This window comes from Furipterus horrens, unplaced genomic scaffold, assembly GCF_987537825.1.
Source record: "Furipterus horrens unplaced genomic scaffold, mFurHor1.1.pri manual_scaffold_4, whole genome shotgun sequence".
Lineage (NCBI taxonomy): Eukaryota > Metazoa > Chordata > Mammalia > Chiroptera > Furipteridae > Furipterus > Furipterus horrens.
In genome coordinates, this window is record NW_028327174.1 from 42,295,755 (window position 1) to 42,321,490 (window position 25,736).

The window sequence follows — 25,736 nt, forward strand, 5'->3', positions numbered from 1 at the left end:
GAAAAATAAAGCCTCACAATTAAAACACAATTTCTCTTATATTTAATAACACAGAATTTTCCCTGTTCAGTACTTCTCATCCTTTTCCAGGGCCCTTTTTCATTTGTAAATACATCTTTAATTAAACCTCGACTACAAGGCCCATACTAAAATCACTGGAACATGTATTGTCATGCTTGTAATTCTCTCATCAAGTCCAATTATGTCTTTGTTTGAACTAAAGCTCATATGCTTTTATTAGAATCATTAATGCTTATCAGCAAATTATTTTGTACTTGAATTCCAAAATGTATGTTTGAATTTTATAATGCTTTAAACCAGGGCCTCAGGTTTATTAGCTGTCGTTACATTTTAATTTTTGTAATTGAGACATAAAATGTTAAGTAACAGCTCAACAGAGTTAAAAACTAAATTCCAATCCATGAATCTGTTTTTTCCCTAACAGAATATGTGATTATTTAAAATATAAATTAAATTTAGAGACTGTGTATTAACAGAAGTAAAGCTGCTAATATCCTTTATTATTATATCTTAGTAAGCATATTATAATATAGGCTTATAGTTTTTTAGTAATTACTAAAAGGAAGAACATTAAAGTGTATTTCCAAATGTTAATCCTGAGAAAATTTCCTATTGCTCTCTAAAGTTACCTAGTATAGGCTGTCAGGGCACTATAATATTGATGTTTAACCTGGCTATAAAGCAGTAGAAATCAAATTTCTCTTTTTCTCTGCTTTCTGAGGAAGTAACTGCTTCTGTAATTGAACCACTGTGCATACCTTTCTTGATATCCCCTCCTTTCCATATGCTTCTCCAAGTATTTAACATAAGGTATATGAATTCTGAGTTGTTTTGTATTAGTGTGATGGCAACAATCAGAAGATTCTTGAATATCATCTTACTTTGAAGTTTAGCCTGGAAGCCACCACTTCTCCCGTTGGTGTAATTATGGGAACATTTTCACAAATAATTCCATGATCCACATCAATAACTTTTCCTGTAAGTTAAGGAACAGTTTAAAGTTACAAAAACTATCATATGTCATTGTTAAAAAAAATCTCTTAAAGTATTAATGTAGCATTAACAGATAAATTTATTATAAAGAAAATTCACAGTAATAAACCATAGAAATAAATGTAAATATATACTTGTATTTAAAGCAAGTTTTAATGTAAATGGAAACATTTTGACACACCTATTTGGGAAATCTCTCTCAGAAACATTATTTTGCAATGATCTGATGTCAAAATCATGAAACCAAAGACAAACTGTATCTGAGCCATACTCTTTATAACTACTTATTTCTCTAAATTAACCTTTCCTACCAAATAAACACAGTGCTGCAAAAAAGGAAATAAGACACAGAATAATACAATTCTTAAAAATATGATAAGCAAACTTGAAGTTTTAAAACAGAGTGAAGAATAACAATATGGCATTAGCTCTAGTTCTGTTATTTTAATCTTCAAAGCTAAAAATTCATTCTGCCATATGTGTAGTTTCTAAAAATAATTCTAGAAATTTAGTCCTAAATTTTTTAAAAAGTGCAATATTTTTCATGGTAATGTTAGCCACTACTCCTCCAGTTGCAAAACTAACTTTGGGAATAACTGTTTAAATAACTAAATGTTGGTTCTTTTTAACAGTAAAAAGCTATCATCTAAAAAACTTTGGTTCTGTTGATAAACACTTAAATATGGAAAAAATATAAAAACATTTGAATTTAAAACCTTTGATTTCCAGTGTATCACTGAGGGGTAATTCTAGGGTTGCTGCATTCTTGTCATGGTTTTCAGATTCTTGCATTGTAGCAGTTCTCTTATAAATGCCTCTTTTTACTTCATCAAAGACCCAAAACATATTGTACACTCGAGCCGTATAGCCTGCTAATTCAGTGACCTAAAACCAACACAGAGAAATAAAATATAGTTAATATACCTTAGACTTTTAAATAAATGTACCATCATATAAGCCTCTTGATTTAATGTCAAATGTCCTATTTTATTATTCATGAGATATACATAATACATCTGATAACTAAAACAAGTAACAGTAAAAATCTTACCAAGAGAGCAGCATAGCAAGGTGTCAATGTGAGTTTGATTGGAATTATAAAATACATTAAAAATTATTCAATAAAGTCAAGGTTCAAAATGAAAGGTAAAATTTCAGAATATGCTTTTTAGTGAGACTTAAAAACCTTTTTAGTCAAATTTCTGATTTAACCCCTGTTTACATGACAGGTATCATTTCCAGAAAATTAGAAATTTTATGAAAAGCTTAAGTTAATTCAATGAAATAATAATTCTTTATTTTTATATACTTTATTCAATTTAAAATGTAAAAAGTACATTTTTATAAAATTAATGTTTATGAGTCAAATTAATTATCATAATTCCTAAGCTTGACCAGAGTAAATAGCTCTGCTACAGGATAGCAGTATTGGGAGTAAGCTCAGTGAAAAGTTCAAATAATTTTCAGTCTAAATCCCACAATTCATCTTCTTTTCAAGCCAAGCATGATATATATGCCCAAAGAAAAACATTAAATATGACTTTTTTCTAGGAGAGATTATAAAATGAGATGAGATAAATAAATCTCTGCTTTAGTTCGTTGGAGTCTTGCTTCTATTCTGCCAATTATCCAATTTAGACTGAATCTCCAGCTATTTTTCTATTATAAGAACCCTTTATTATCAAGGTACTGTAAAATGACTCATCTCCTGTCAAGACCATCTTGCTCATTGAAAAGGAAAGCTCAAAAATCATTCTTTTACAGAAATGTGGACTAGAAAATTGGTACCAATAAACAAGGCATTTCACTAATAAATGTTTCTTAAACAATAATCTGTGGAATAACACAACAATGCTGACTTTTAGGTAAGATTTGTGTGGGCCAAACTTAAGCAGTAAATGAGTGGGTGTTATTGTTTAAAGCCTCTACCACATGTCTCTACTGTGTAAGTAGATTAGTATTTCATTTCTATATGTCAATGTTGTAACTATTTAAAGAATAATTTTTTATATGTTATCTAGAAGAATCTCTTGAGTTTCCGAGTAGAGAAAAACAGAGCTAAGGAGTAAGGAAATATGGATTTAAAAGAAACCTGGATAAATATATTTTCATAGAGAAAAATCCAAAACCAAATATAGAGGTCAATTAAAGAAAGGTAAAAGGAAATGAATTAGTCGACCAAGCTTAAAGGTGGAGTGGGCAAAGGGTGTCTGAAAAATACTGAGAATGTGTCTGTGAATGAATTACTTTGGGATATAAGACAGGGGATTTGCGTTGGGACTCGAAAAAGGAAACTTGTTCCCTCTGGAGCTAGCAAAGAATGCATGGGACTTTCATACGCTACCACAGTGGTAGTGACATTGTTTGGCAGTGAAAATTCTATGATTCAAAGCACATGCAGGCAAAATAAAGCAATGCAATTATTTACTGTGTTGAAGACAATCTAGAAAAAATAATTGATATTCTTTCTGTGACTTACATAGCAAAATATTTTAATGTGAGAGATAAAATTTTGATTTATCATTTAATTTTAATGACGTGTAATAAATTATATTTTTAAAAATCCCCAAAACTGTGTCTTCAGATTTTCAAACTTACTATTTGAAAGGAAACATTATGAATTATCTCTGCAGTTTAATTTTTTTTAATTTATTGATTTTAGAGAGAGGGAAATATCAATGTGAGAAACATCTGTTGCTTCCTGCACACACCTTGACTGAGCATCAAACCTGCACCTTTTGGTGTATGGGACAATGCTCCAACGAACTGAGCCACCTGGCCAGGGCTTGAAAAAAAAAATTAAATTGAGTTTTATTGGTATGTGGCCTTAAATAACTGTTTTTACTTAAAAAAAAAAAAACTCAATTCAATTAATCAGTTGTTGAATGAAACTGAAAAGTTTTGTCTGCAAATCACAAAATTTATTATTCTTTTATATGGTTTATTCAAGGCTGAATTAATAGACACCTAAACTTATGTTTATCTGGCAACTTATATTGATACAAAGCCACAAGAGGGAGGAAAGAGAAGGAGAGTATAGTCAAGGAACATGTATAAATGACCCATGGACATGGACGACAGGGTGGGGACTGACTGTGGGAGAAGGGGTGATGGGTGGGGCAGGGGAGAGCAACAGGGAAAAATGGGACCACTGTAATAGAACAAAAATAAAAAAATTGAAAATAAAATAAACTGCAAAAAAAAAGAAGGAATTAATAGTGAGAATGACTTCTATTGGAATATTTTGAGTAATATCTCAATTGAATAGTGATTTTTACTCATAACCCTGTAATATCTGCAAGTCTTATTACCATTCTTCAACAAATATTTACTGGCCACAGACAATAGTCCAATTACTAAAATGGATATTAGGAATGTACAGATAAGTAAGACAGTTCCTTCTTTCCACTCAAGAGCTGGTGCAGAAGATAGACAATTATACAGTGGAAATGCACCAGATGCACTGTGAACACAAAGCAGGAAGACTCGGACTCTGCAGGGAAGGCAGGAAGAAGGCAGAATCACAAGCATGTTTTGTATGTGCTTGGTAAGGCTTGACTTGTCATGAAGAATGAGTAAAAGTTTGCAAGGTATATAAGCAATGTTATTAAATAATATTTATTGAGCATTTAATATGTATTGTTCTAAATATTCTATGTGTATCAGCTCACAACAATCCAACAAAGTCGATGCTGTCATTATTTCCATTTAATAGGGAAGGAAACAGAAATAGAGGTTAAGGAACTTGATCAAATTTACATAATTTATAAATACTAGAGCAAGAATTTAAATTTAGGTACTCTGACTCCAGAATCCACACCTAAGAACATTTTTTTAAAATTAAAAACAAATGTCATATATAGACAGAAAAAGAGGAATTGCAATTGATAGTGTAAAAACAGAGCTAAGGGTGAACAAAATACAGATTTAAGAGAAAGCTGGATAAATATATTTGCACAGAAAAAAATCCAAAGCCAAATGTAGAGGTCAATTTAAAGAAAGACAGGAGGCAATGAGTTAGTAGACCAAGCTTCAAGGCGGAGTGAGCAAAGAGTGTCTGAAAAAAACTAATTGACAGTGCAAAAATTAAAGGGTCTTAACTCTTGGTTATGCACTTGGGGAATTGGCTGTCCTTTATCTCAGTTAGACTCTTCACAATGTTTGATAGAGAAAAGATATGTTTCCAAGATACTAAGTTTATCTGATAATTTACATTCGCTTGATATTCACATATCTTATTTTAATCAAGTTGACAAGAAATGCAAGTACCTCTTTGTATGAAGACATAATCCGTTCAATAGCATCAGCTCCAGAGGCCAATAAGTTTCGAGCAGTGGTAAAGGCTTCTGTCCGTTCACTAACCATCACTTGTTTTTGGCCATCCTCTAAATATAAAAGTAAATACAAATCTATTTAGTTTTTTTCAAGTAACTAAATGTTTTGTTGTATACAGATGAAATTGTGGCTACAAAGCCATATATAAAATTTTCAATTTATAGTATTAGCAATCTCCTGGACATTTAATGAATTATTAAAAAATACAATAATTGTACCAGATTTTATTTATAGCTCCCTTTTGTTATTATTCTTCTATAAAAAGAGTTAGAACAATTAAATCTATAAGTATTAAGACTACTTTCATTTAGTATTCTTTCAACCCTTTCCAAACATAACTCCTTCCCTTATTGTAGCTAGGCAATAAAATACTACTTATTTGGTCAATAAAATGTGATTAACTGTAGTATAAGCAAATATTTCCAGTATGGTTTCCTAACAGAAATGCAAATTAGCTAACTCGTAATTTAACCTCTGTGTGCCAGTTTCAACCAACCTTCACCTTATACTACAGCAGCTCCTCAAAAATGCAATACTCTGTTTACTCTCTGATATCTGTACATATGATTTCTTCTTACTTTAATATGCTTACATTCCTTTTTTGCCTAGCTTTTTCTTCAAGTTAATTCTTGAATACAGGTCCAGTGGAAACCCTTGTCTAGCTTTTTTAATAGACTACAAGTTCCTTAAAGGTCAAGACTGTGTGTTTTATTCTTTATTCATAGTACTCAGAAGAGTATCTAGCACATAATACTCCTTAATGTGGATTAAATGAATGCATAGATGAACATCCCAAATTACTGTCAAGACAAAATTATGGTTAAGGGTCAGGAGTTAAGACTAGGTTTGAATCCAGGAGCTACTACTTACTGGTAAGTACTAAGGTAAGCAGAGCAAGACACTTATCCTTCCTGTGCCTAGTCTCTCATCTACAAATGAGGGAAATAATAGTACTACCTCAAACAGTTCTATCTCAAGAAGTTGTGAGGTTTAAAGGAGAAATACAAATGAGGTGTTAGCCTAATCCATGGCCTATAATAATAACTGCTCTAAATATTAGCTGTACTTATTTTCTGTATTTATTATTGTTGTTATTGCATATCTACTCAATTTACTCTTATTCTTCAAAGTTATTCTCTCCAGATCATTACTTTAATTTTTCCACCAATTTGATTTTCTATCTGGTCCTTCTCTAGATTATCTTAAAAGTTCTAAATTAAATGCTGCAAATTAATGAAGAAATTATAATGATAACATATCGATAGGCCCACCTTAATATTTATTTCTCTCTGATTTATCTCAGTGAGGGATTTTTTCCTCCATAACAATATAATTATTTAACTTGTGCCCCACTATGATTACCAGGTACTTTTGCAGACAGCTCAGCTGAGTTTGAAAGGGGTCCATTAATAAGTAAAATTTACTCAGCAGACACTGAGCACCTAGTTGTGCAAGGATTTAGGTAAGGTGCTATACGGCATGCAAAGATAAATGTTATTTTCAAACTCTTTCCTGAGGAAGCTTACAGTTTGGTAAGAGAGAGAAATAAAATTCTCAAATAACTATGCTGAGAAGCCTATAATGAAAGTTAATGTGAGGTGTTTGAAGGAGGTAAAAATCTTTTCTTGCTGCAAGAGACAGAAAATTCTTCATGAAGGAATAGATTGTGAGGGAAGCCTTGAAGACCACATACAATTTTAACACATCTCAAGTATGGCATAAGCAATGTCACAGAGAAGGAAAATTTCAAGGAAACCCAACAGAATGACAAATAGCCTGGCCAAGGTACAGTGTAGGTTGCTGTCAGGCACTGATTTTGTTTGAATATCAGAATCACTATGAGTTCATAGGGACCTTTTATGATAATCCAATATGGTCTCTCCATTAAACACAGCTCTAGTGAATGATCATTGTTTCCCTTGAAGAATAGAAAAAGAAAAGTCTTGAGTGCTGGTATATAATTGAGGCGTGAAAGATATGATTGGATAAATAGTCTGGGAACGGAGTGTAGATACTCTCAAACAATTTTAAATGTGTGAAAATTTTAGATAAGTCACACACAAAAATTACCAAAGAATCCTCAGTAAGCTACCAAAATAGTGAATTGCTGTTATCAGTTAAAATGCTAAGAATATTATTGGCTCATAGAGAATCTGGCTGATGGCCAAAAATAATAAAAAATTTTACAAATTTGTGTTTAAAGGGGTTTGAATAGTAACTTTCACTCACAGCCTCTGCTAAGAGAAAAATGAGTATAGGTGGACTGGTGTTTGATATGGCATGGTACTTTCCGTGTTACTTTGGCAGATTAGTGTTTACTGGCTTTCTTCATACTTTTAGCAATAAAATTACAAATAGTCTGGACAGATTTCATTTGACTTCTATTCTACTGGTTGTTCTTTGGCAGGTACTGTGAAAACGGTGCCAGTGGTATTGTGTCATGCATCCAACAGCCAAATGCGTAACCTCTGTGACAGGGCCGGCTAAGTTCATGACCTAAGGCACTCATCTATTTTGTATCCAAAACGCATTTTATTTTCCTAAGAAATACCTTAAGTATTTTGTCAAAAGTTCCCCTTTAAGGATTTAATATTTAATATATCTTATCATTTTACTGATACTGTTCAGCTCTGCTAATAATAAGTATATATTAAAACATGGCCACATCTTGTTATTTCACTGAAAAGGCAAGAAAGGATTTTAAAAACTGAAGTCATGGCATTATACATTTTCCAAAACCCATAGAACTGCACAAAACAAAAAGTGAACCCTGATGTAAACTATGAAGATACTACTAGAAGTGCTAATGGTCTAGATGTTTTCTTCCCTGCCTGTTAAGGTGTGTGGGATAATGATTGGAGTAATTTAGAGGGGTAATTTTTAGAGGGGTAATTTCCTCTAAAAATACATAATAGAAACAATAATATAATTAAACATTTCAATGCTTTTGCAACCATTTGGTCCCATGATTAGTTGGTCTCCAACTAAGTGAAGTCCTTTACAGAATTAGTTCTAAATAGCTAATATAGAGGCAGTGTGACGAAGGGGAAAAAAAGCAATGCTCTAGGAATTGCATAATGTCTTCTAGCCTTAGTGCTTCTACCAGCCATTTGTGTGACCATAGACAAATCTGGGGCTCCAAACTAGATGTCTTGTAAGGCCCTTTTCTGATGTGAAAATGACATATTTCCATATGAACTTGAATATAAACATAATGCTGTCCTTACTATAATATTTCACTTAAAGTTGTAGGTAGATGGTATAAACAAGTCTACCATAGAACTATTTTTCTTTTTTCCTTCCCACCAAAATTATGCAGACTCTTCTATCTGCATTTTTATCCCTGACTTTCTAATCACTTTCAAATGCCTTGCTCTTTTAACAACAATAATCATGTCAACAAACATCTATTGAGCGTTTTCTATGAGGCAGACATTGTTATAAGTTTTACGTATGCGATTTTCTTTAATCCTCCTAACTACCCTTCTATAATTTCCCCCATTTTTAAAAATGAGGAAAATGAAGCACAAAAAGGTTAAACTATTTGTCCTTTGATACAGTCTAATAAACAAAAGAGCCAAATTCTGACTCCAGAGCCCACATGGTATGAATATAAACATTAACAATTGCTTCCACCCAAATTCTTACTACTAGCCAAGAACTGTTTCAAAGCATGTTAATACAATATATATGTATATTTCATAACAGTTCTTTTATACATATTATTTTCTTTATAGTTAAGATAGGAAAACTGAGGCATATAAAGTTTATATAAATTTCTTAACAATAAATACTATTAAATAGCAGAGTCAAGATTTAAACAGTGACCTGCTTCTATGTTTATTCTATTTTCTTTCTTTTCTTTCATCCTACTTTTTCTCCCTTTGCTCTTTGATATTCCTCTCTCATTCATTCATTTTTCTCTACCTTAAATAAAAATTCATGTCTAATATAAGGGACAACTCAGGGCATAAGAGTAAATTAAGATAGAAGACTAGACTATATGGCATACAATTCTAAGACCCAAAGCCTCAAAGATATATAGTCATCTAAAATAAATAAATATTTTGAGTAAAATGAAATATGCATGCATTAAGTCATTTTAGGTCAAATATGCTTAGTAAATGCATACATATAAACATTATAAGTATACATGTAGTACCCTTAGAAATTACAGAAAATATCAAAGCACACTCTCATAATAACATTGTCATTATAAATTCATTTTCTTTTTCTATGAAATTCTTACATTAATTTTCTTTGTATAAACTTTTCTTTTGAAAAGAAGCTTTAAGATTGCGGGAGAAGGGGTGGGTTGGGTAGGGGGAAGCAATGGGGGAAAAAATGGGACAACTGTAATTGAAAAACCAAAAAATAAAAGGAAAAAAAAAAGAAAGTGAAACAAACAAACAACAAAAAGAAAAATAAAATTGAAATACAAAAGCTGACAAAAAAAAAAAAAAGAATCACTTTGTACCTATGTATAAACCTAACCAAGGATGTAAAAAGACCTATACTCAGAAAATTATAGGACACTGAAGAAAGCAATTAAAGGAGATACAAGTAAGTGGAAGCACATACTGTGCTCATGGATAGAAAGAATTAACATCATTAAAGTGTTCATACTACCCAAAGCAATCTGTAGATTCAACACAATTCCTATCAAGATATCAATAATGTATTTCATCAGTAGATGAGTGGACAAAACAACTATAGCACGTATACATAATGGAATACTATTTGGATGTAAAAAAAAGAAAATTTTACCTTTTGTAACAGCATGTGTGGACCTGAAGAACATTATGCTAAGTGAAATAAACCAGTCAGAGAAAGACAAATACCATGTGATTTCACTCATATGTGGAATATAATAAACGAACTGAACTAACAAGCAAAACAACGATAGAGTCACAGATAGAGCAGGCTGACAGCTCTGTGGGGGACTGGGGGTCTTAGGGACTAGGGGGAGCCAGCAAAAAGGAAAGAGGACCCATGGACATGGACAACAGTGTGGTGATTGCAGGGGATTGGAGGGGGTTATAAGGGGGATAAATGATAACGGAAAAAATACAATAAAAAAGGAATCACTTTGTTTCTCTTGCATCAATGTTATTAGGCCCATCTAAAATTTTAATGCTCTTTCTTCAATTTAATGTGGTATTTTCAGGTTTTGTAGAATGTATTTTTAAATATCTTATTACATCATGTACAGAAGTAAGATTATTATATTCTTTGCATACATTGTTTATGTCTTACTGCTCTCTATGGTGTTAATTTATCACAATTAATAGCTGCATTTTCCCTGTTCTCTGTTTACTCTAGGGTTTTCTAATAAGACCAGTGCTTCCAAGGATTAACAGAACTACACCATAATCTTGTAATTGGAGTTGTCACTAATAAACATTACACATGGAATTTTTTAAATCTCCATATACTTAGATTCACTATAAATACCTGGTAATTTTGTCCAATTTCTTAATACAAATAATCTTAAGACCATAGATTTCTGTGTCTTTTTAAAATACTTTTGAAAAAGCAATTTATTTTATTTTATTATGAAAGGATTAAGTCTAAAAACACTATTACTGATAATGCCTTTTTCAATATAAGCGTTTAAATAATATTTCTAAAGAATAAATTTTGAAAATATAAAAACAGATAAAATTCAGCTTCCCAGTGGTATAAACACCCGGTCCATTATTGAGCTGCAGCGCATATTTGGTATATGTATAACACTTATCACAAGGGATTGACAAACCCTAATTACTGAAATAAACAATTTTAGGTTAAGGATTACTCAAATTTGGCAAGTGTTCTAATAATAATTGGTTAAGGTATCGAAGTACTGCTAAAATATGAAAGCATATGGACAACGGTGTGGGAATTGACTGTGGGGCTGGGGAGTGAGATGGGTAGAGGAGGGTAAAGGGGAAAATTGGGACAACTGTTAGAGAATAACAAAAATAAAAATAAAAAGGAAGGAATATAGTAATTTTTTTACTGGTTTCTATTAGATGCCTTCAAACAATAACGATTAAGCCTTCATTCTACAGCAAAAAATAACTGCAAAATAGTGTGAACTCTTACATTATTTTTAGTGTTGCCTTCTGTTTTCTATGAAATAAATGTCACCATGTATCAAGAACACCCAGAGCATGCTCTGTGCTTTATTAACATTACTCTAGTCAATCCTCACAACAACCCCCTGAAGTAGCCTTTCTGATTCTATTTTATAGATGAAGAAACTGAGGTGTAGAAAATTTAATTGAAGACTAAGACATTTACAGACAGGTAGAGGGAAAGCCAGGAGTTAAGAAAAGTTATGTCTCACTACAAAGCCCACGATTTTGTCTACCCCTTCAACACTAAGGCCAATTTGGTAAGGTGGTTTTCGAAGAGGAGGGGGAATGTTTTCTTCTGCAGAAAGAGCAGAAAATGCTGCTTCTTTATTAATTCCCCTCTGTCCCTGCCAATTAAGATCCAAACTTGCACCTCAGTCAAGTATTGCACAACATTTTAATGTTGTCCTTTTTGCACTTACATTTCTCGCTTATTCCAAAGGATGAAAATGTTGGTAGAAACCATTGAGATGGTGACAGGATAGAATTAGACACTTGTAACTTGAAAACCCTTTCCCCCACAATACCACCAAATCATGCTACATAAGAGGTTATCTATATTACCTACAAGTAAGAAGAGACGTTGTACCACGGCATGCAGCACTCCATGAAACAATATTCCTGGCTGCCTAACTTTTCATAAAATCAGAGCAGATCCAGTTATAAAATATTTATAGGTTAAATGCACTGGATGTGCAGAACTAAAGTTGGCAATGGGTAAAACTTGTATTATACTCGTTTTGAAGGTATTTTGAGTGTAAATGTTAAACTAGAGAATTATTTTATGTTAGGCAATATAATTAAAATTGCTCAAGTTCAACTCCCAGAAACACTGCCTCAGAGATCTCTGAAATGTTTCAGAACTAGAAAAGGCTTTTGAGCCACTTGTCTCCTTTATTTATTTTTTATTTTGTATATTGCTAGACTTATTGGATGTCGAGAAGTCCTCCATTGTTTCTGACATAACAATAACTACATATACAGTTTCATTCATACAAAACCAATGGTGATACCTTTAAGAGAAATAATCTTAAACATATATTTGAGATTAAGCATAAATACCATTAGCACCATCTGCAAAGCCAGTTGCAGTGATAATAGGTACAGCCACCATAATTAGTCCACTGCCACTCCAAACATACTTCATCAAGAACTGCTCTATCATGATGTACCACAAACGTTTTGATAAAATGAGGTTCATCTGATCTGCTAAAGCTTTGTAACTTTTCTGGAGTTGCTTCCTTTCTACCTATAGAGAGAAAAAGAGTTAAGAATTAATTTATCATGAGCTATCAAAATAAATATTGTATGCTTGAGGACTTTAAGGATGTTACATATTTGTTTGTTTTTCATGGTATTGTATTATCTATGATTCTAACAACCAATAAATACAGAAAACATCAGATTTAGTCATTATTATGATGTTTAGCATAAAAAACATATGTGATTTAGAATCATGATCTTAAAATTATATGTATAAGATATTAAAATTAAATGATATTCTGTAAGACATGAACAATGTTAGAACCTTATCCTTCTTGACTGTACCAAAAATATCTGAAAATAAATACATAATATATATACATATATATGTGTGTGTGTGTGTGTGTGTGTGTGTGTGTAATTAGATTCCAGTTTTGAACTAACTCAATTTATTGAATTTTGTCTTAAATTCAGGAAGCCTACAGCATGCTATAATTCACATCACTGAGTTCAGTGATTCAAGAAGACTGACACAACAACATGATTAATAAAACACATGAGGCCAATTTTCGAGTGGGAGTAGAAGTCCTACATTTGCTTTAAAGTTTCTTATTCAGATTGGTACTGCTAAAAAAATTTTTGATAATTGAAAATGCTTCAAAAATTAAATAATTCTACTTGATAATTAAAATACCATTTTCAACTTTAGAGTATCTTAACATTTTATTTGTCAAGTCATTTATATTAAGATTTCAAATGCATCACCTTAAAAAGTACTGCCATATTTAATATTATAAAGTTACTTTCATACACTGCAATTTTGGAGAATTAGGCTAACTATTTTAAGGATCTGCTGAATGTTGAAAATCCTTAATATACTCTGGAACTCCTTTTCTCCTCCTCATTGCTAATCTTAGCTTTTCTATCAAAGCCAGACAGAATTTAATTTCACTGTCTCTTTTTATTTGTGTCAAAATATGGTGCTGAACATTAAGTAAAAGTAATGGAAAAGCCATTTGTGAGACACAATCTACTGCACTTTGTACAATTTAGGACACTTCACCATCGACCAGACATTCAAAATTGTCAGACTTTCTTTCATATGAAAGCATGTTTTTTTTTTTCTCTTGAACAAACAAAACAACAACAGCAAAATAACATCCTAAATTTTCCATCTCAATACAAATGTGTTTACTTAGTTTCCAAACGTATTTTCTTCTAATCCTGTAGAACCACCTACCAAGTTAGGATTTAAGTTTTAAGAAAATGCTTTAGAAATAATTCTAAGCATATTTGGGTACCTGGGGATAAGTAGGGTTTTTTTGTTTGTTTTTTTTTACAGTACCAAACATTTTATTCATGGAAATTTAAATAAGTTTGCACTCTATAATTTTTGAACAATTTGTCATTAAACAGGCTAATGAAGCATATATTTTAATAAAGGTTTAGCTGTCACAGGACTCTAAAATACTAAAGAAGTGGGTCTATCAATAGTACAACAGATGGTATCTAGCGCTGGAGGGGCAGCTTGATGTCTCACATTTCACCCATCACCTTAATTTCTCTTACCTTATGTCCTCTGTAAAATGCAATTTCTTCAACATTGGCTATAATTCTGGAGTGCACATACCGTAAATAACCTTTTCTATGAGCTTCTTCAGCCACCAATTTACCAAATTTGGGAGAGCAGGCTTTTAACACTTTAGCAGTGGCATATACCACAAGACCTGCTATTAGAGTGGGCCCAATTGGGCTTGCACCTCTGGATCTAGCAGTCTGGATGAGCGTATAGGAGGTCAGAATTACATCTAAAATAGGTTTTGTCAGATTGGAATACAAGTGAGCCACAGATTGGGAGAACATCATAATATCTTCCGTAAGAGATTGGTCAGGGTTTGCCAGCCTCCCATCCATGTTGATCACTTTATAATAAGTCAGATTTGTAAAATAGGTTTCATAGGCATGGTCTACTAGGCGAGTTCTGAAGGCCAAAGCCAATCTGCACTCCAGGTACCTTATTGCACTGTTGACAAAAGTGGCAGGGATGGCAATCATAAGCCACTTGATTAATTTGATGATGAAAGTCCGAGGCTTCTTTTCCACAATGCTTTTTACGATCTTTCCATCCAGACCAGCAACATAGATAGACAGAAAGGTTCTTGAGATTAGAGCCACCGAGTGGAGGCAGAGCCACCCTGTTTCAGTGGTCACAAGTTTTGGAAACAGGATTTTCCGAAGTTCTAGTAGCTGTTTGAAAAAATCTGCATTCACTCCAGGCGAAGGTTTTTTACAAGTCCTCTCGGTGCAATGCAGAATTTCTCTGGTCTCTGCAGTCGGATAAGCTTCTTTTTTCTTCCTGTGGCCAGTTTGCTTTAAATGCTTGCTAACGATGGGATAGAGGGTTTTCAGAGCATATGCCGCAGCCGCCAGGCAGGCAGCCCTTTTAGCAGTACTCGATCTGGTCCATTTCACTCGATCAGCTGCTGCATTTAGCATATGTATCATTTTCCCAGTTACCTAAACCGGCTTCAAAAAGAATTGTTTAAAAGATTATCCTCCATGGGGATCCCCGGCAAATATTTCAGAAAGTCCTACAGAGTTCCATACTCTGCAGCGTTTCTGTCTTCTGGGGTTTTGTTTTTAATTTTGTTCTGCTGTGACAGATGCAGCAGAGCTCAGAAGCTCAAGCCGCACCAAGGCGCCCCAAGCTCCTCCCACTCAGGCCCCTCATTGGCTGTGAGGGCGGTGGGACCTTGGGAATCCTCACTGCTTCCCTTCGAACCTTGAAAATGTGGAGAGAGCAAAAAGAATTACATCCTTAAACTGGAATTCAGAGAGTTAAATGTCTATTTTTGGAGAGGTCGAATCAAGGCAGCTCTTGGCGACAAAACCTGCTCGAGCTACTGAGCATGCTCAATGTCACTTAGCAACCCACAGAAGTTTCAGAACATACATCACTTCTCTAAGGTTTTAGTAGATACCACAAGGCGAAGAGCAAAAAGAAAGGGAGAGTTCCAAAAGTTATAAAAGGGACGAGGGAGAAGGCACCTGGGAGTTGAGGAAGGAGGGACAAGAGGATCAACATAAAATGAATATGAAAAGGCTATGGAATGACTCTGAAAGGGAGAAAGAAGAAAGTGACAAGTGGAACTGGAACTGGAAAAAATACTTTAATCTGTTTTGCGGTCCCATCCTCATCCCTTTATTTATTTTTTCTGCCTGTGATTTTATATGAAGTCCCAGAACCTATCAGACAAGTTGTAATTGAGAGTATATATGTTTTTGTAAATAAATAGGAAAGAAGTTTGTATTATAGTAACTTACCCTTTGTTATACCTCCATCGCCATGCTTACTTGTCCTTATAATAAAAGTCTTCCAGCTCCATTCCTGCTATTTTTAGCTATGGAGCTCTGATGCACTGGTATTTATTTACAAGGTGACTACTAAATAAATGAGAGCAATGTTTCGCTTCTACCACCTCCTTGCATCCTTTGTTACTTTAAAGGTATGTGACTCTATAATCAAATGTTAACTTTGTGAATCCAACCAGAATTAGTGGAAATAGCTTCTCCAAGATCTTCCTTCGTTTTTCAAGAGTTCTTTCTCTTTTGCAAGTTTTTGTTTGTTTGTTTCATATAAGCTTAGAGATAATCTATTGGCTACTTCCCATTTACATTTTAACTATTTTATAAAAACCAAGAGTGTTAAAAATATTCTCTATATTCCTAATGGAGGACTTAAACTACTAAATAGTTAAGCAAAATTCTGCATACTTAAAAAATATAAAGGTCATTTTATTTTAGATAAGGATGAGTATATTATTGAATAGGTAAAAACATTTTTGCTTTCTCACCCCCCCTCCCCCTCCACAACATACATGCACATATCTAGTCAGCTAGAAGCCTGGGATGATATGCATTAAACTAGAATAGAGGTTGGCAAATTATAACCCAACCAGTGGGCCAAATTTGGTCCACTATCTATTTTTTATATGTCCCTTGAGCTAAGAATAATTTTTACAGAGTGGTTGAAAATACATCAAAAAAATATTGTATGACATATGAAAATTATACAAATTTTTTATTTCAGTGTTCATAATAGTTTTATTGGAACACAGTTACATGCATTTATTTACTTATTGTCTATGACTTTCAAGCTACAGTGGTAGAGTTGGACAAATGAAACGGAGCCTAAAATGTTTACTATCTGGGCCTCTTCAGAAGAAGTTTCCCAACCCCTGTGCTAGAATATAAAACCCATCTCAGTGTTAAATGATCTTCATTGTTCAGTTTATAATGAATAAAGAGCTATCCTCATTTTTATAAGTAAAAATATTCCTAAACTTTAAAAACTCCTCCTTTCTCATGTACCTATATTAATTTCAAGATTCATCACTGATCCCTTTTTTTTGCATTCAGTTCAGCAGATTTATGAATGAATGAGTGGCAAATTCATGCAAGTCTCTTTGCTAGCTGGCACAATTTGTCATTCCAGTAAGACTCTCCAAGTCTATATGTAGAGTGCATAGTATCATAGTAGTTTATTTCAAAATCTTACATTCCTAATCTCACACTTTTCATGTGTTAAAATAAGTCTGTCTTACACTTATAAATTTTAATTCTTTATGTTACCTTTCCTGGCTGTGGTAAGTCAGGTGCAGGGCTAGGGTAAACTTATTTAGGGGTGATGGGAGGAACATGGGTCAGAAAGCAGCTGGCAGTTGAGGCAAGTGGGAGAGGAGCAGGGTAGTGGGAAATCTAGGAGCAAACTTCAGACATCCAAATAGGTCCCCACTTCATTGTAGGTAAGTCAGTTTACCAGCTGATAATGAGGACAGGAACAAACTTTTAATGCTTGGAATGAAAAACTTGTTAGAATAAACAGTTAGGTATGAGGAAATTATCAAGATAGGAATTTGGTTACCAGAATTGTGGTACATACAAGGAAGGCCAGTTTTTGGAACTGGGGAAAGAGTCAATGTAAGATTTGACTTGATGTTGAGCCAGTGAAGTCCAGAACAAGCTGTAACCGTTTAAATTCCAATCTCACTCTTCACCCAGAGTCAGGATTGATCTTAGTATCTGAGACCAGGCTCAGGCCTTCAGGGAAGACAAAGGAAGAATTTGAGATGACAGAAATAAGATAGGTATTTCCAGTTGGAATTAAATCCATTTAATTAAGAAACTAAGAATGTTAAGGTACTTCTTTTATGAAGTTAAAGCAAAGAAAATGTAAATTTAGTTTGAATTCCAAACTATGTGAGGAAAAGGTTTTAAAGAAATCACTTAATCTAGTAAACATAATTCAGCGAATTTTTTACTCAAGTTTTCAACTATACATGTGTTTATGAGGGAAAGTATTAAAATTTTCTTAAGAGGGGAAATTAATCTCAGGAAAAGACCTTGAAAAGGAATGAAAATTAAAAATGAGAAATAATTATCAAATTACTCTTTCTCAAATGTGAGACTCTTAATGCCAGTGTCAAAGTGGACACTACCAATATCCATGTAAGAGCAGGATTAAATAGATATATGAATATTAGAGAATATATATATACATATATATGATAAAGTATGGTTTAAGAATTTGGATGGATTTCCTTCTCAACAAATGCTAAGTATTGGGCTGGCCAAAAAGTTCATTTTTTTTTTTTTGTTTCCCCGTAAGATGGCTCAGTAGCACATAGTTATCTTTAATTTCATTCGAAAAAATTTTGTTAGATTGTATTGTGACAGCTGTCATATCAGTGTGCATTAAAAAAACATATCAGAATTGATTTTTTTTGTGAAGCCATTTTAATATTGAAGATGAAAGAAAATATACAACATTTTTGGCATGTTATGCTTCCTTATTTCAAGAGAGGTAAAACGCAATTGAAATGCTAAAAAGTATTTGTGCAGTATATGGAGAAGGTGCTGTGACTGATTGAATATATCAAAAGTGGTTTGCAAAGTTTCATGCTGGAGATTTCTCCCTGGACCATGCTCATGGTCGGGTAGACCAGCTGAAGTTGATAGCAATCAAATTGAAACATTAATTGAGAACAGTCAATGTTATACAACACTGGAGATAGCCGACATACTCAAAATATCTAAATCAATAAAGTGAGTGGTGAAAATTTTAAAATGTGTCTTTTATTTTATGGAAAAAAACCATATGGACTTTTTGACCAACTCAATAGTATTTTATCTGTACTGTATTCTTTTCTTGAACTGTTTCCTGACCCAAGAGATTACCTAATTGTGCTCCTGGCCCTAAAATAGCACAGGTTGGATCATTACCTATCAATTATCCCAGGCTTTTTTTGTTTTGAACCAAAATATCTCCTTTTATTTTTTTAATTTAAATTTTATTTTTCAGTTACAGTTTACATTCAATACTATTTTGTATTAGTTTCCAGCTGTGCAGCATAGTACTCAATCATATACTTTACAAAGTGTTCCTCCTGATATTCCCAGTACCTGGCAATATACATACCTATTACAATATTATTGACTATATTCCCCGTGCTGTACTTTACATCCCCATGACTATTTCATGACCACCAATTTGTACTTCTTAATCTCTTCATCTTTTTTTACCCAGCCCCCAGCTATGTTAGCTTTATTTATGTGAGTCATAAACAGCATTGAAGATGAGAGCTTAGGTCAACATTTCAGCTGTTATAAATAACTACCTAATAACTAGTTCATAAGGAGATATATTTTCCATGAAGAAAAAACAGATAAATATCTGTGTCTCATAGATTAATCTTTCCTTAGCCTCATTCACCACTACCACTGCCTCCCTGTGACTAGAAGGAACACTGTGACTCTAGTTAGGGTAAAGATAGTTCTATCCAGCTCCCAGTTCTTGACTCTTCTCAACAAATTGGTCAACCTCTTCTTTGTCTCTTTACATACAATATACAAAAAAAAAAAAAAAAAAAAAATCAATTAATCCTTTAGCAAATTGTTTTCTCCTTCTAGTTACTTTAGTCAGTTTGTAACTTTTAAAATGTTGAAAATGGAAAAGGCTAATAGATTGGACCATTGTTCTGCCTTGACTGTATGGTTTAATTACTGAAAAATGACCAGCTATTCTATGCCTAAGACTGATTTATTCTGAAATGCTGTCTTTACCTAGCTAATGACAGATGTACTTTATTGAACTTTTGTTATAAAAATCAGAATTCATATCACTTAACAAGATGTCCACCTTGGGACACAATCCTATTTTAGGGTCTATTTCCCAATGACTTAACAGAAAATGTACTTATTTGAAATGATAAATATTCCCCAGGTTTAAATCTAGAAAACAATCATAACAATGAGGGGGAAAAAGTATTTTGTGCATTTATTTGGGACAAAAGATTTCTAGAGTTTAACCAAAGCATTATAGAACAGCTTTTAAGATATTTTGTGAGAATATACAAACATAACACAGAAGTGAACAGTAAAATCCAATTTTTGTTTTGAGATTCTTTTTTCAGTAAGGAGTTTAAAGCCTGTAGGCCTTTGCAACTAAATCAAATTTTGATCAAGCTCTCACTCACAAAATGTACAGAATAGCCAATTACTACAGTCAATGTTTCTAATACAGTTTCCTGACTATTAAACCTCACGTGAAAGATATTTGAAGGATTTTTATAGAGAAGTGGAAAAGGAAACATCATTTTTAGGATCAGGAATCTATAACTTTGTCCTTGCTTCCATTTTCTTCATCAAATCTGGTCTTTGACCTCAAAAAGGAGTCTGAGCCCCAAAAAGAGCTAAATAAAGTTAGAGCAGAGGTGGTTTGAAACACTAACCCTGTGGCCACACACTGATATCTCATTTACTTAGGCGTCCTTGCCTAAGCAGTCAAAACTGTTGTGTTCCTTTTCCTTAAAGCCGGCTCACTGCTTCCCCACAGCGTCCCTGGTGACCCTTCCAAGGCAGGGCTCTCTGCAGAAACCGCAGAGGCTGTCGGGAGGCCGGAGAAGCCTACCCGGCCAGCGGCAGAGGCTGTCGGGAGAACAAGGAAGAGCCTACTGGGGCCGCAGAGGCTCTCGGGAGGCCCAGGAGGCGGAATCTATCTGGGCGCAGAGGCTGTCGGGAGGCCAGGGTACACCCCACTGGGGACGCTGAGGCTGTTGGGTGGATCCCAGGGATCCAGCTTGAGGCCAAGAAACTGTGGCACAGCGCAGAACCAAGAGGTGTGCGCTCCAGCGCTTGGAACCTCAGTCTCCTCACTCAGAAATTTTGGGAAAATGAATTGGGTCGGGGGTTCCCGGTGAGTTATACTGCTGATCTTGAGACTGATTCTTGACCCCGGATAGTTAGTCCCATAATGACGCGTCTTTCCTAGGCCTCCGGGGTAGGACAGAGCCTTAGCTGGGAAGAAGTTGGTAGGGCTGGGTCTTTTAATCATGACCCAAGCCAGGGAAATCTAGCGCCATGTTTCTTCAGAAACGAAAAGCAACGTTGTGTCTCCTTAATATCTTTCAGCAGGCTTCAGGTGTGGGACCCGCTGTGGGCGAGGGTCTCTGATCTTCCCTTCGTGCTATCACCTCCTTAGCCTCTAATGAGGCCCCTGAGCACCTGATCCGTGTGCTGCCTCCTTCCAGCGCCTGCCCCTCTCTTGGGAGAGGTTTCGTCTGAGGCATTATATAGTCTTTGCATGAATTTGCAAAATATGAAAGAAGCAATTCTTTGCTGCCCCTAAATTTATTGTTGGGGGAATGAATCAAAATTAGTTTGTTTTCTAAAAAGAGGTAAAGGGAATAGTTTTTACTTTAATAAGTTGCAAGAGACTTTACAATTTATTTTGTATTTAGGATTATTCCCATAAAGGGTGATGGGTTAACAGTTTAGTTTTATATAACCTAATCATCACTGTCAACCTAAAGTCTTACTAAGATGGAAATCATGTTTGCCTGTAATTTCATTTGGTCAAATTCCTTTCTTTTTTTCTTCACAAGTAGACCCAAGACAGTGGTAATATAATTAGACTATAACATTTACATCCTAAGAAATTTTGTAAGAGGACAGACAGACAGTTTTTGTGTTCACCAAGTAGTGTAACTATGTCCGATAATTTTATCAGGAGCATTTGTCCTGTTGAACATGTTAGCATTATATTTTAGGAACTTATCTGAATTATTCTTGGCAAGTGTTCTAGCATCATCCTTCCAATTTGTAGAGAAGTGAAAATTCACTTACAGGCTCCAGTAGAGTTAGCTGATGAATGGTAATTTGATGTTTTTGAATTTGACTTTAAAATGTGAATGTTAAATGAGATATGAAACCATTTTATAAATGCTTACGCTCTATTAAAATGTAGGTGTTATTATTATTCTGTCATATATCTCAAACTCCTGGCTTTTCAGGGAGCAGTGTACTGCAGGAAACATGTAGTATAAGATTGCTTTTCTGCAAATGAGATGGTGCTGCCCCTCAAGGTATTAGGTACCAGGGTAATTAAGAAACCACAGAAGAAACATGACACGCCTCCCTGGAGCATCAGTTTTACTCAGAGATCAGAGGAAAAATAATATTTTTAAACTTGAAAAACCATGGCTATATTACAGAGTAAAATGCAGAACTCTTGTGAAACTTTTAAGATTAAAATGTGTAATTTTAAATACATTTTTGGGGAGTGGATGGGCTCCTTAGAGTCAAATCCCCAGGTTGGTAATGAAAAAATTAGTATCTCCACTTACTACTATCACAGTAGCCAAGGGTAGGCAAGATTAGTTGATCATGGCCTCAGAATCTGAAATAGTGCTTAGTAATCACTAGCAGCTGATTTGAGCTACTGTAGAATAGAAATTTTAATTCTTATTCCAGACCATACTGGAGTACTTATTTATTCCCCTCTGTTGTAGGGTTGTTTTTCAGTTGAGAATTATAAGAACTGGTAGGAACTTAATAATTCCTAAAGTAGACAAGTTAGGAATATAATAGTTCCTAATATAGACAAGTGAAGTAACCAGAGAACATTTACAAAGCTCCCTCAGAACAATTACTCAAAGCATTCAATATTAATTAATTAAACAAATATGTTTTTACTTGCCTACCTGTTTAGGGCATTATTAAGATATATGGGGGGGATTCAGAAAAGAAAATGGCACAATTTTGATCCACAAAAAGAATTTGTGGTCAAATGGTGAGACTAGAATTAGGTAAGTGACTATAATACCAGTATATATAACAATCACTGTGCTAAGTGCTTTTTGTATATTAGCACATTTACTCAACAAGAACCCTATGATGTATATACAAAAGTTATCCCCATTTTATTGATGGGGAAACTGAAGCACCATAAAGTTGAGTGGCTTCCCCAAGGTCACCCGTTTAATCAGTGGCAGAGTAAGGATTTGAGAACAACATGCTTAACCACTGTATGATGTTATATAAAAATACGAGGATTGTAAAGTGGTACAAATAAAGGACTGTGTATATTTAGAGCACTGAAAAACAGGACATCACTTTAAGCCTTGAAGGACAGCAGTATTGCCCAGAACAAGCACCAAAAAGAAGTAATGAAACAGATTCTTAATAGTTAAAAAGGAGGTAAGATAAATAATCGAACCACTTAGAGACCTAATTTTTAATAAAGCTTCAAAGAGATGGGTTGAGAGTAGAGGTATTAAAGACCTTGCAAAGATTATTTGGCAGACAGTAGGTGGTCTGCATTAAGGGGCTTCATTCAAGGGAATGAATGAAGCAGGCTGTAGCAAGTTCATGGTTGGGTCATGGCAGCCTGATTGTATACACTAAATTGAGGCAGAGTGTTCTTGTATATTACAGGAACTTGATATATAGTAAATTTAATTGCAGAATCATTTGAAAGGAGGATCTTTACAATTACAAAGTCTTTACAACTTTTCTTAGCATAAAAGAGACTTCCTGCTTTTCTGTTTAGGGACTCTACCAGTCACACATAAATTGTTTTTTTGTGTGAGGGAGGGAAAGGACAGGTGGCCAGGGAGTAGGCAAACTTCCCTTATTTTCCTTTAAATTACTTACTTGGTTTGACTTTAGTGTTATGGTTTGTAGACACCTTTGCCAGTATAAATTTCATTTCAAAGTCTGGTTTAGAATGAAGAAATTTGGTCCCAGCTGAAATGAATTTTCCCATCTATGAGAGCTGTTTCCAATATGCTGTCCTTGAAACTTACTAATCAGTGATAATGTCAGGTTTTTTAATATAATGGTCTATTCTTTCTTTTTTCTAAAAGTATATTCTTATTTTTTGATTTTAGAGTGCCCCTCCCGTTTTTAGTCCTTTCTTGACAAAATTAAAATATAAATCATTTGTTAAGCTTACCAATTAAAAACATTTTTACTTGTCTGGGAATCATTGACCTAGAACTCTTAATTTTTGTTTTCTATTTTTTACAGGTTGTCATTAATACCCTGTATTTTCCTAGTCAGATGGAGGTGTAAATTTGAGAAATAAAGGCATAGCACTGACTTTTTTTCAATTTAGAAGAGATTCTCTTTTATTTTCCTTGTTTATTGATCAATGACTTGTTTCACCAAATTCATAGACACCTCTGACCTCAAGTAGTCGGAAGAGAGGAGAGGAAGGTAATTATAAAGATGTAATCAGTCTTTGGACCACATTATCCTATTCAGAATGAGATCTACTATAGGGTCTATAAATACAGTACTATACATGCAATATAAGAAGAGCTTTTTTGTATAATTTAAGGGAAGTTTATAAGTTGGGTTGAAGAATTCAGCCAGTGTTATAAGAAAAACAGATAGAATCCTTTTTAAATTTAGGGGAGTGAGGGGTTTGCATTTGTAAATGTAGGCCTAGAAATGTTTTCTTTTGCGGAATTGTTATTGTGTGCTATGTACCAATCAGTGTTTCAGGTGAGGGTACAAAATAATTGAAACTAAGTTTTTTTCTGAGAGGTTATAGTTTCTTGGGTGGGTGAGTGGGGATATGACATGCAAATAAGTTTGAAATATTTAAGATTGGAAGTCAAAATACTTGATTTAGAAAATAGCTATCGTGAACTATAGTAGAACATAGGATAGTTTTAGCAGAGGATTTGGGAAATTAGAAACAATGATAAAATAAAGTTCAAATGGGGAAAAACAAAGAAAATAAACATTACTGATGTAGTTGGAGATAAGATTATATTTCAATATTTTAAAAAGTGTGTGTGTGCTTCATGGTGAGGTAGAAAGCCACACTGGAAATTGAAATTTATTGAGGAGTCATTTCAATTTGAAAGTAACACAATTAAAGTGGTATTTTTCTATGCTTGTGGTATTAGGGGTATGTAGGTTGGAATATAGCAGGGAACGACTTCAATATAGTGACACCAGTTAGGATTCTGTTGAGGGGAAAAACAATGTTATTTTTCCATTTTATGGTAAAACTATATATTCTCCAAATTAACACCAGTCCTAATTTTTATTTTTTATCCTCACCTGGGGACATTTTTCTTCATTGCCTTTAGAGAGAGGAAAGGAGAGAGAGAAACAGATTATTTGCCTCCCATATGCACCTGGGCAGGGGATCATCTTGCCTGTATCATACACTCCCAGATTGGGGATTGCACCTGCAACCTAGGTATGTGCTCTGACTGGGAATTGAACCCGCAACTTTTTGGTTACGGGACAATGCTCTAACCAACTGAGCCAGGGCCAGGGCCAAACTCATTTTTTAGGTATCCGGGGCTATCTGAATTTGGGTTAATTATTAAACCTTTCTATACATGGGCAGTTCCAGGTTGTGAGGAGACCTCCATATAGAAAAAGAATGCAAAATTGTGACTACAAAATTAGGTATAGGACTTGAAAGGGGCATATATAAGGATAGGGCCTGATGCTTAAGCATAATTAGCTTTACAGTAAATTCTCCATACAGCAAATTAGCCTCTGTCTCTGTGCATTTTTCTTCATTTGTTATATGAGGCTAATGCTTCAAAGTACAATGAACATCATCCCGATTTGCCTGTGATACTCAGTTTATGCCTGTGGTCCTAGTGGCATGCCCCGTTTAGCATTTAACTTGGAATTTTTGTTTGTAACTAAATATTAAATATCATTAATAGTTCTATTTAAATGAGCCCAGGTAGA

The 25,736-nt window shown here is 34.1% G+C and overlaps 1 protein-coding gene across 1 annotated transcript in view; it reads right to left on the minus strand.

Annotated features, from left to right (window-relative positions):
* ABCD2 (ATP binding cassette subfamily D member 2) overlaps positions 1 to 15,477 on the minus strand; it is a 53,977-nt gene extending 38,500 nt beyond the window's left edge. The window contains exons 1-5 of the mRNA XM_090273019.1: positions 14,241 to 15,477; positions 12,531 to 12,717; positions 5,284 to 5,399; positions 1,731 to 1,899; positions 903 to 997 (exon numbers count right to left, since the gene is read on the minus strand). Of these exons, the coding sequence (XP_090129145.1) occupies positions 903 to 997; positions 1,731 to 1,899; positions 5,284 to 5,399; positions 12,531 to 12,717; positions 14,241 to 15,176 (1,503 nt within the window). The 5' untranslated portion in view covers positions 15,177 to 15,477. The remainder of the gene's footprint in view (positions 1 to 902; positions 998 to 1,730; positions 1,900 to 5,283; positions 5,400 to 12,530; positions 12,718 to 14,240) is intronic.
* Positions 15,478 to 25,736: the final 10,259 nt, after the last annotated feature.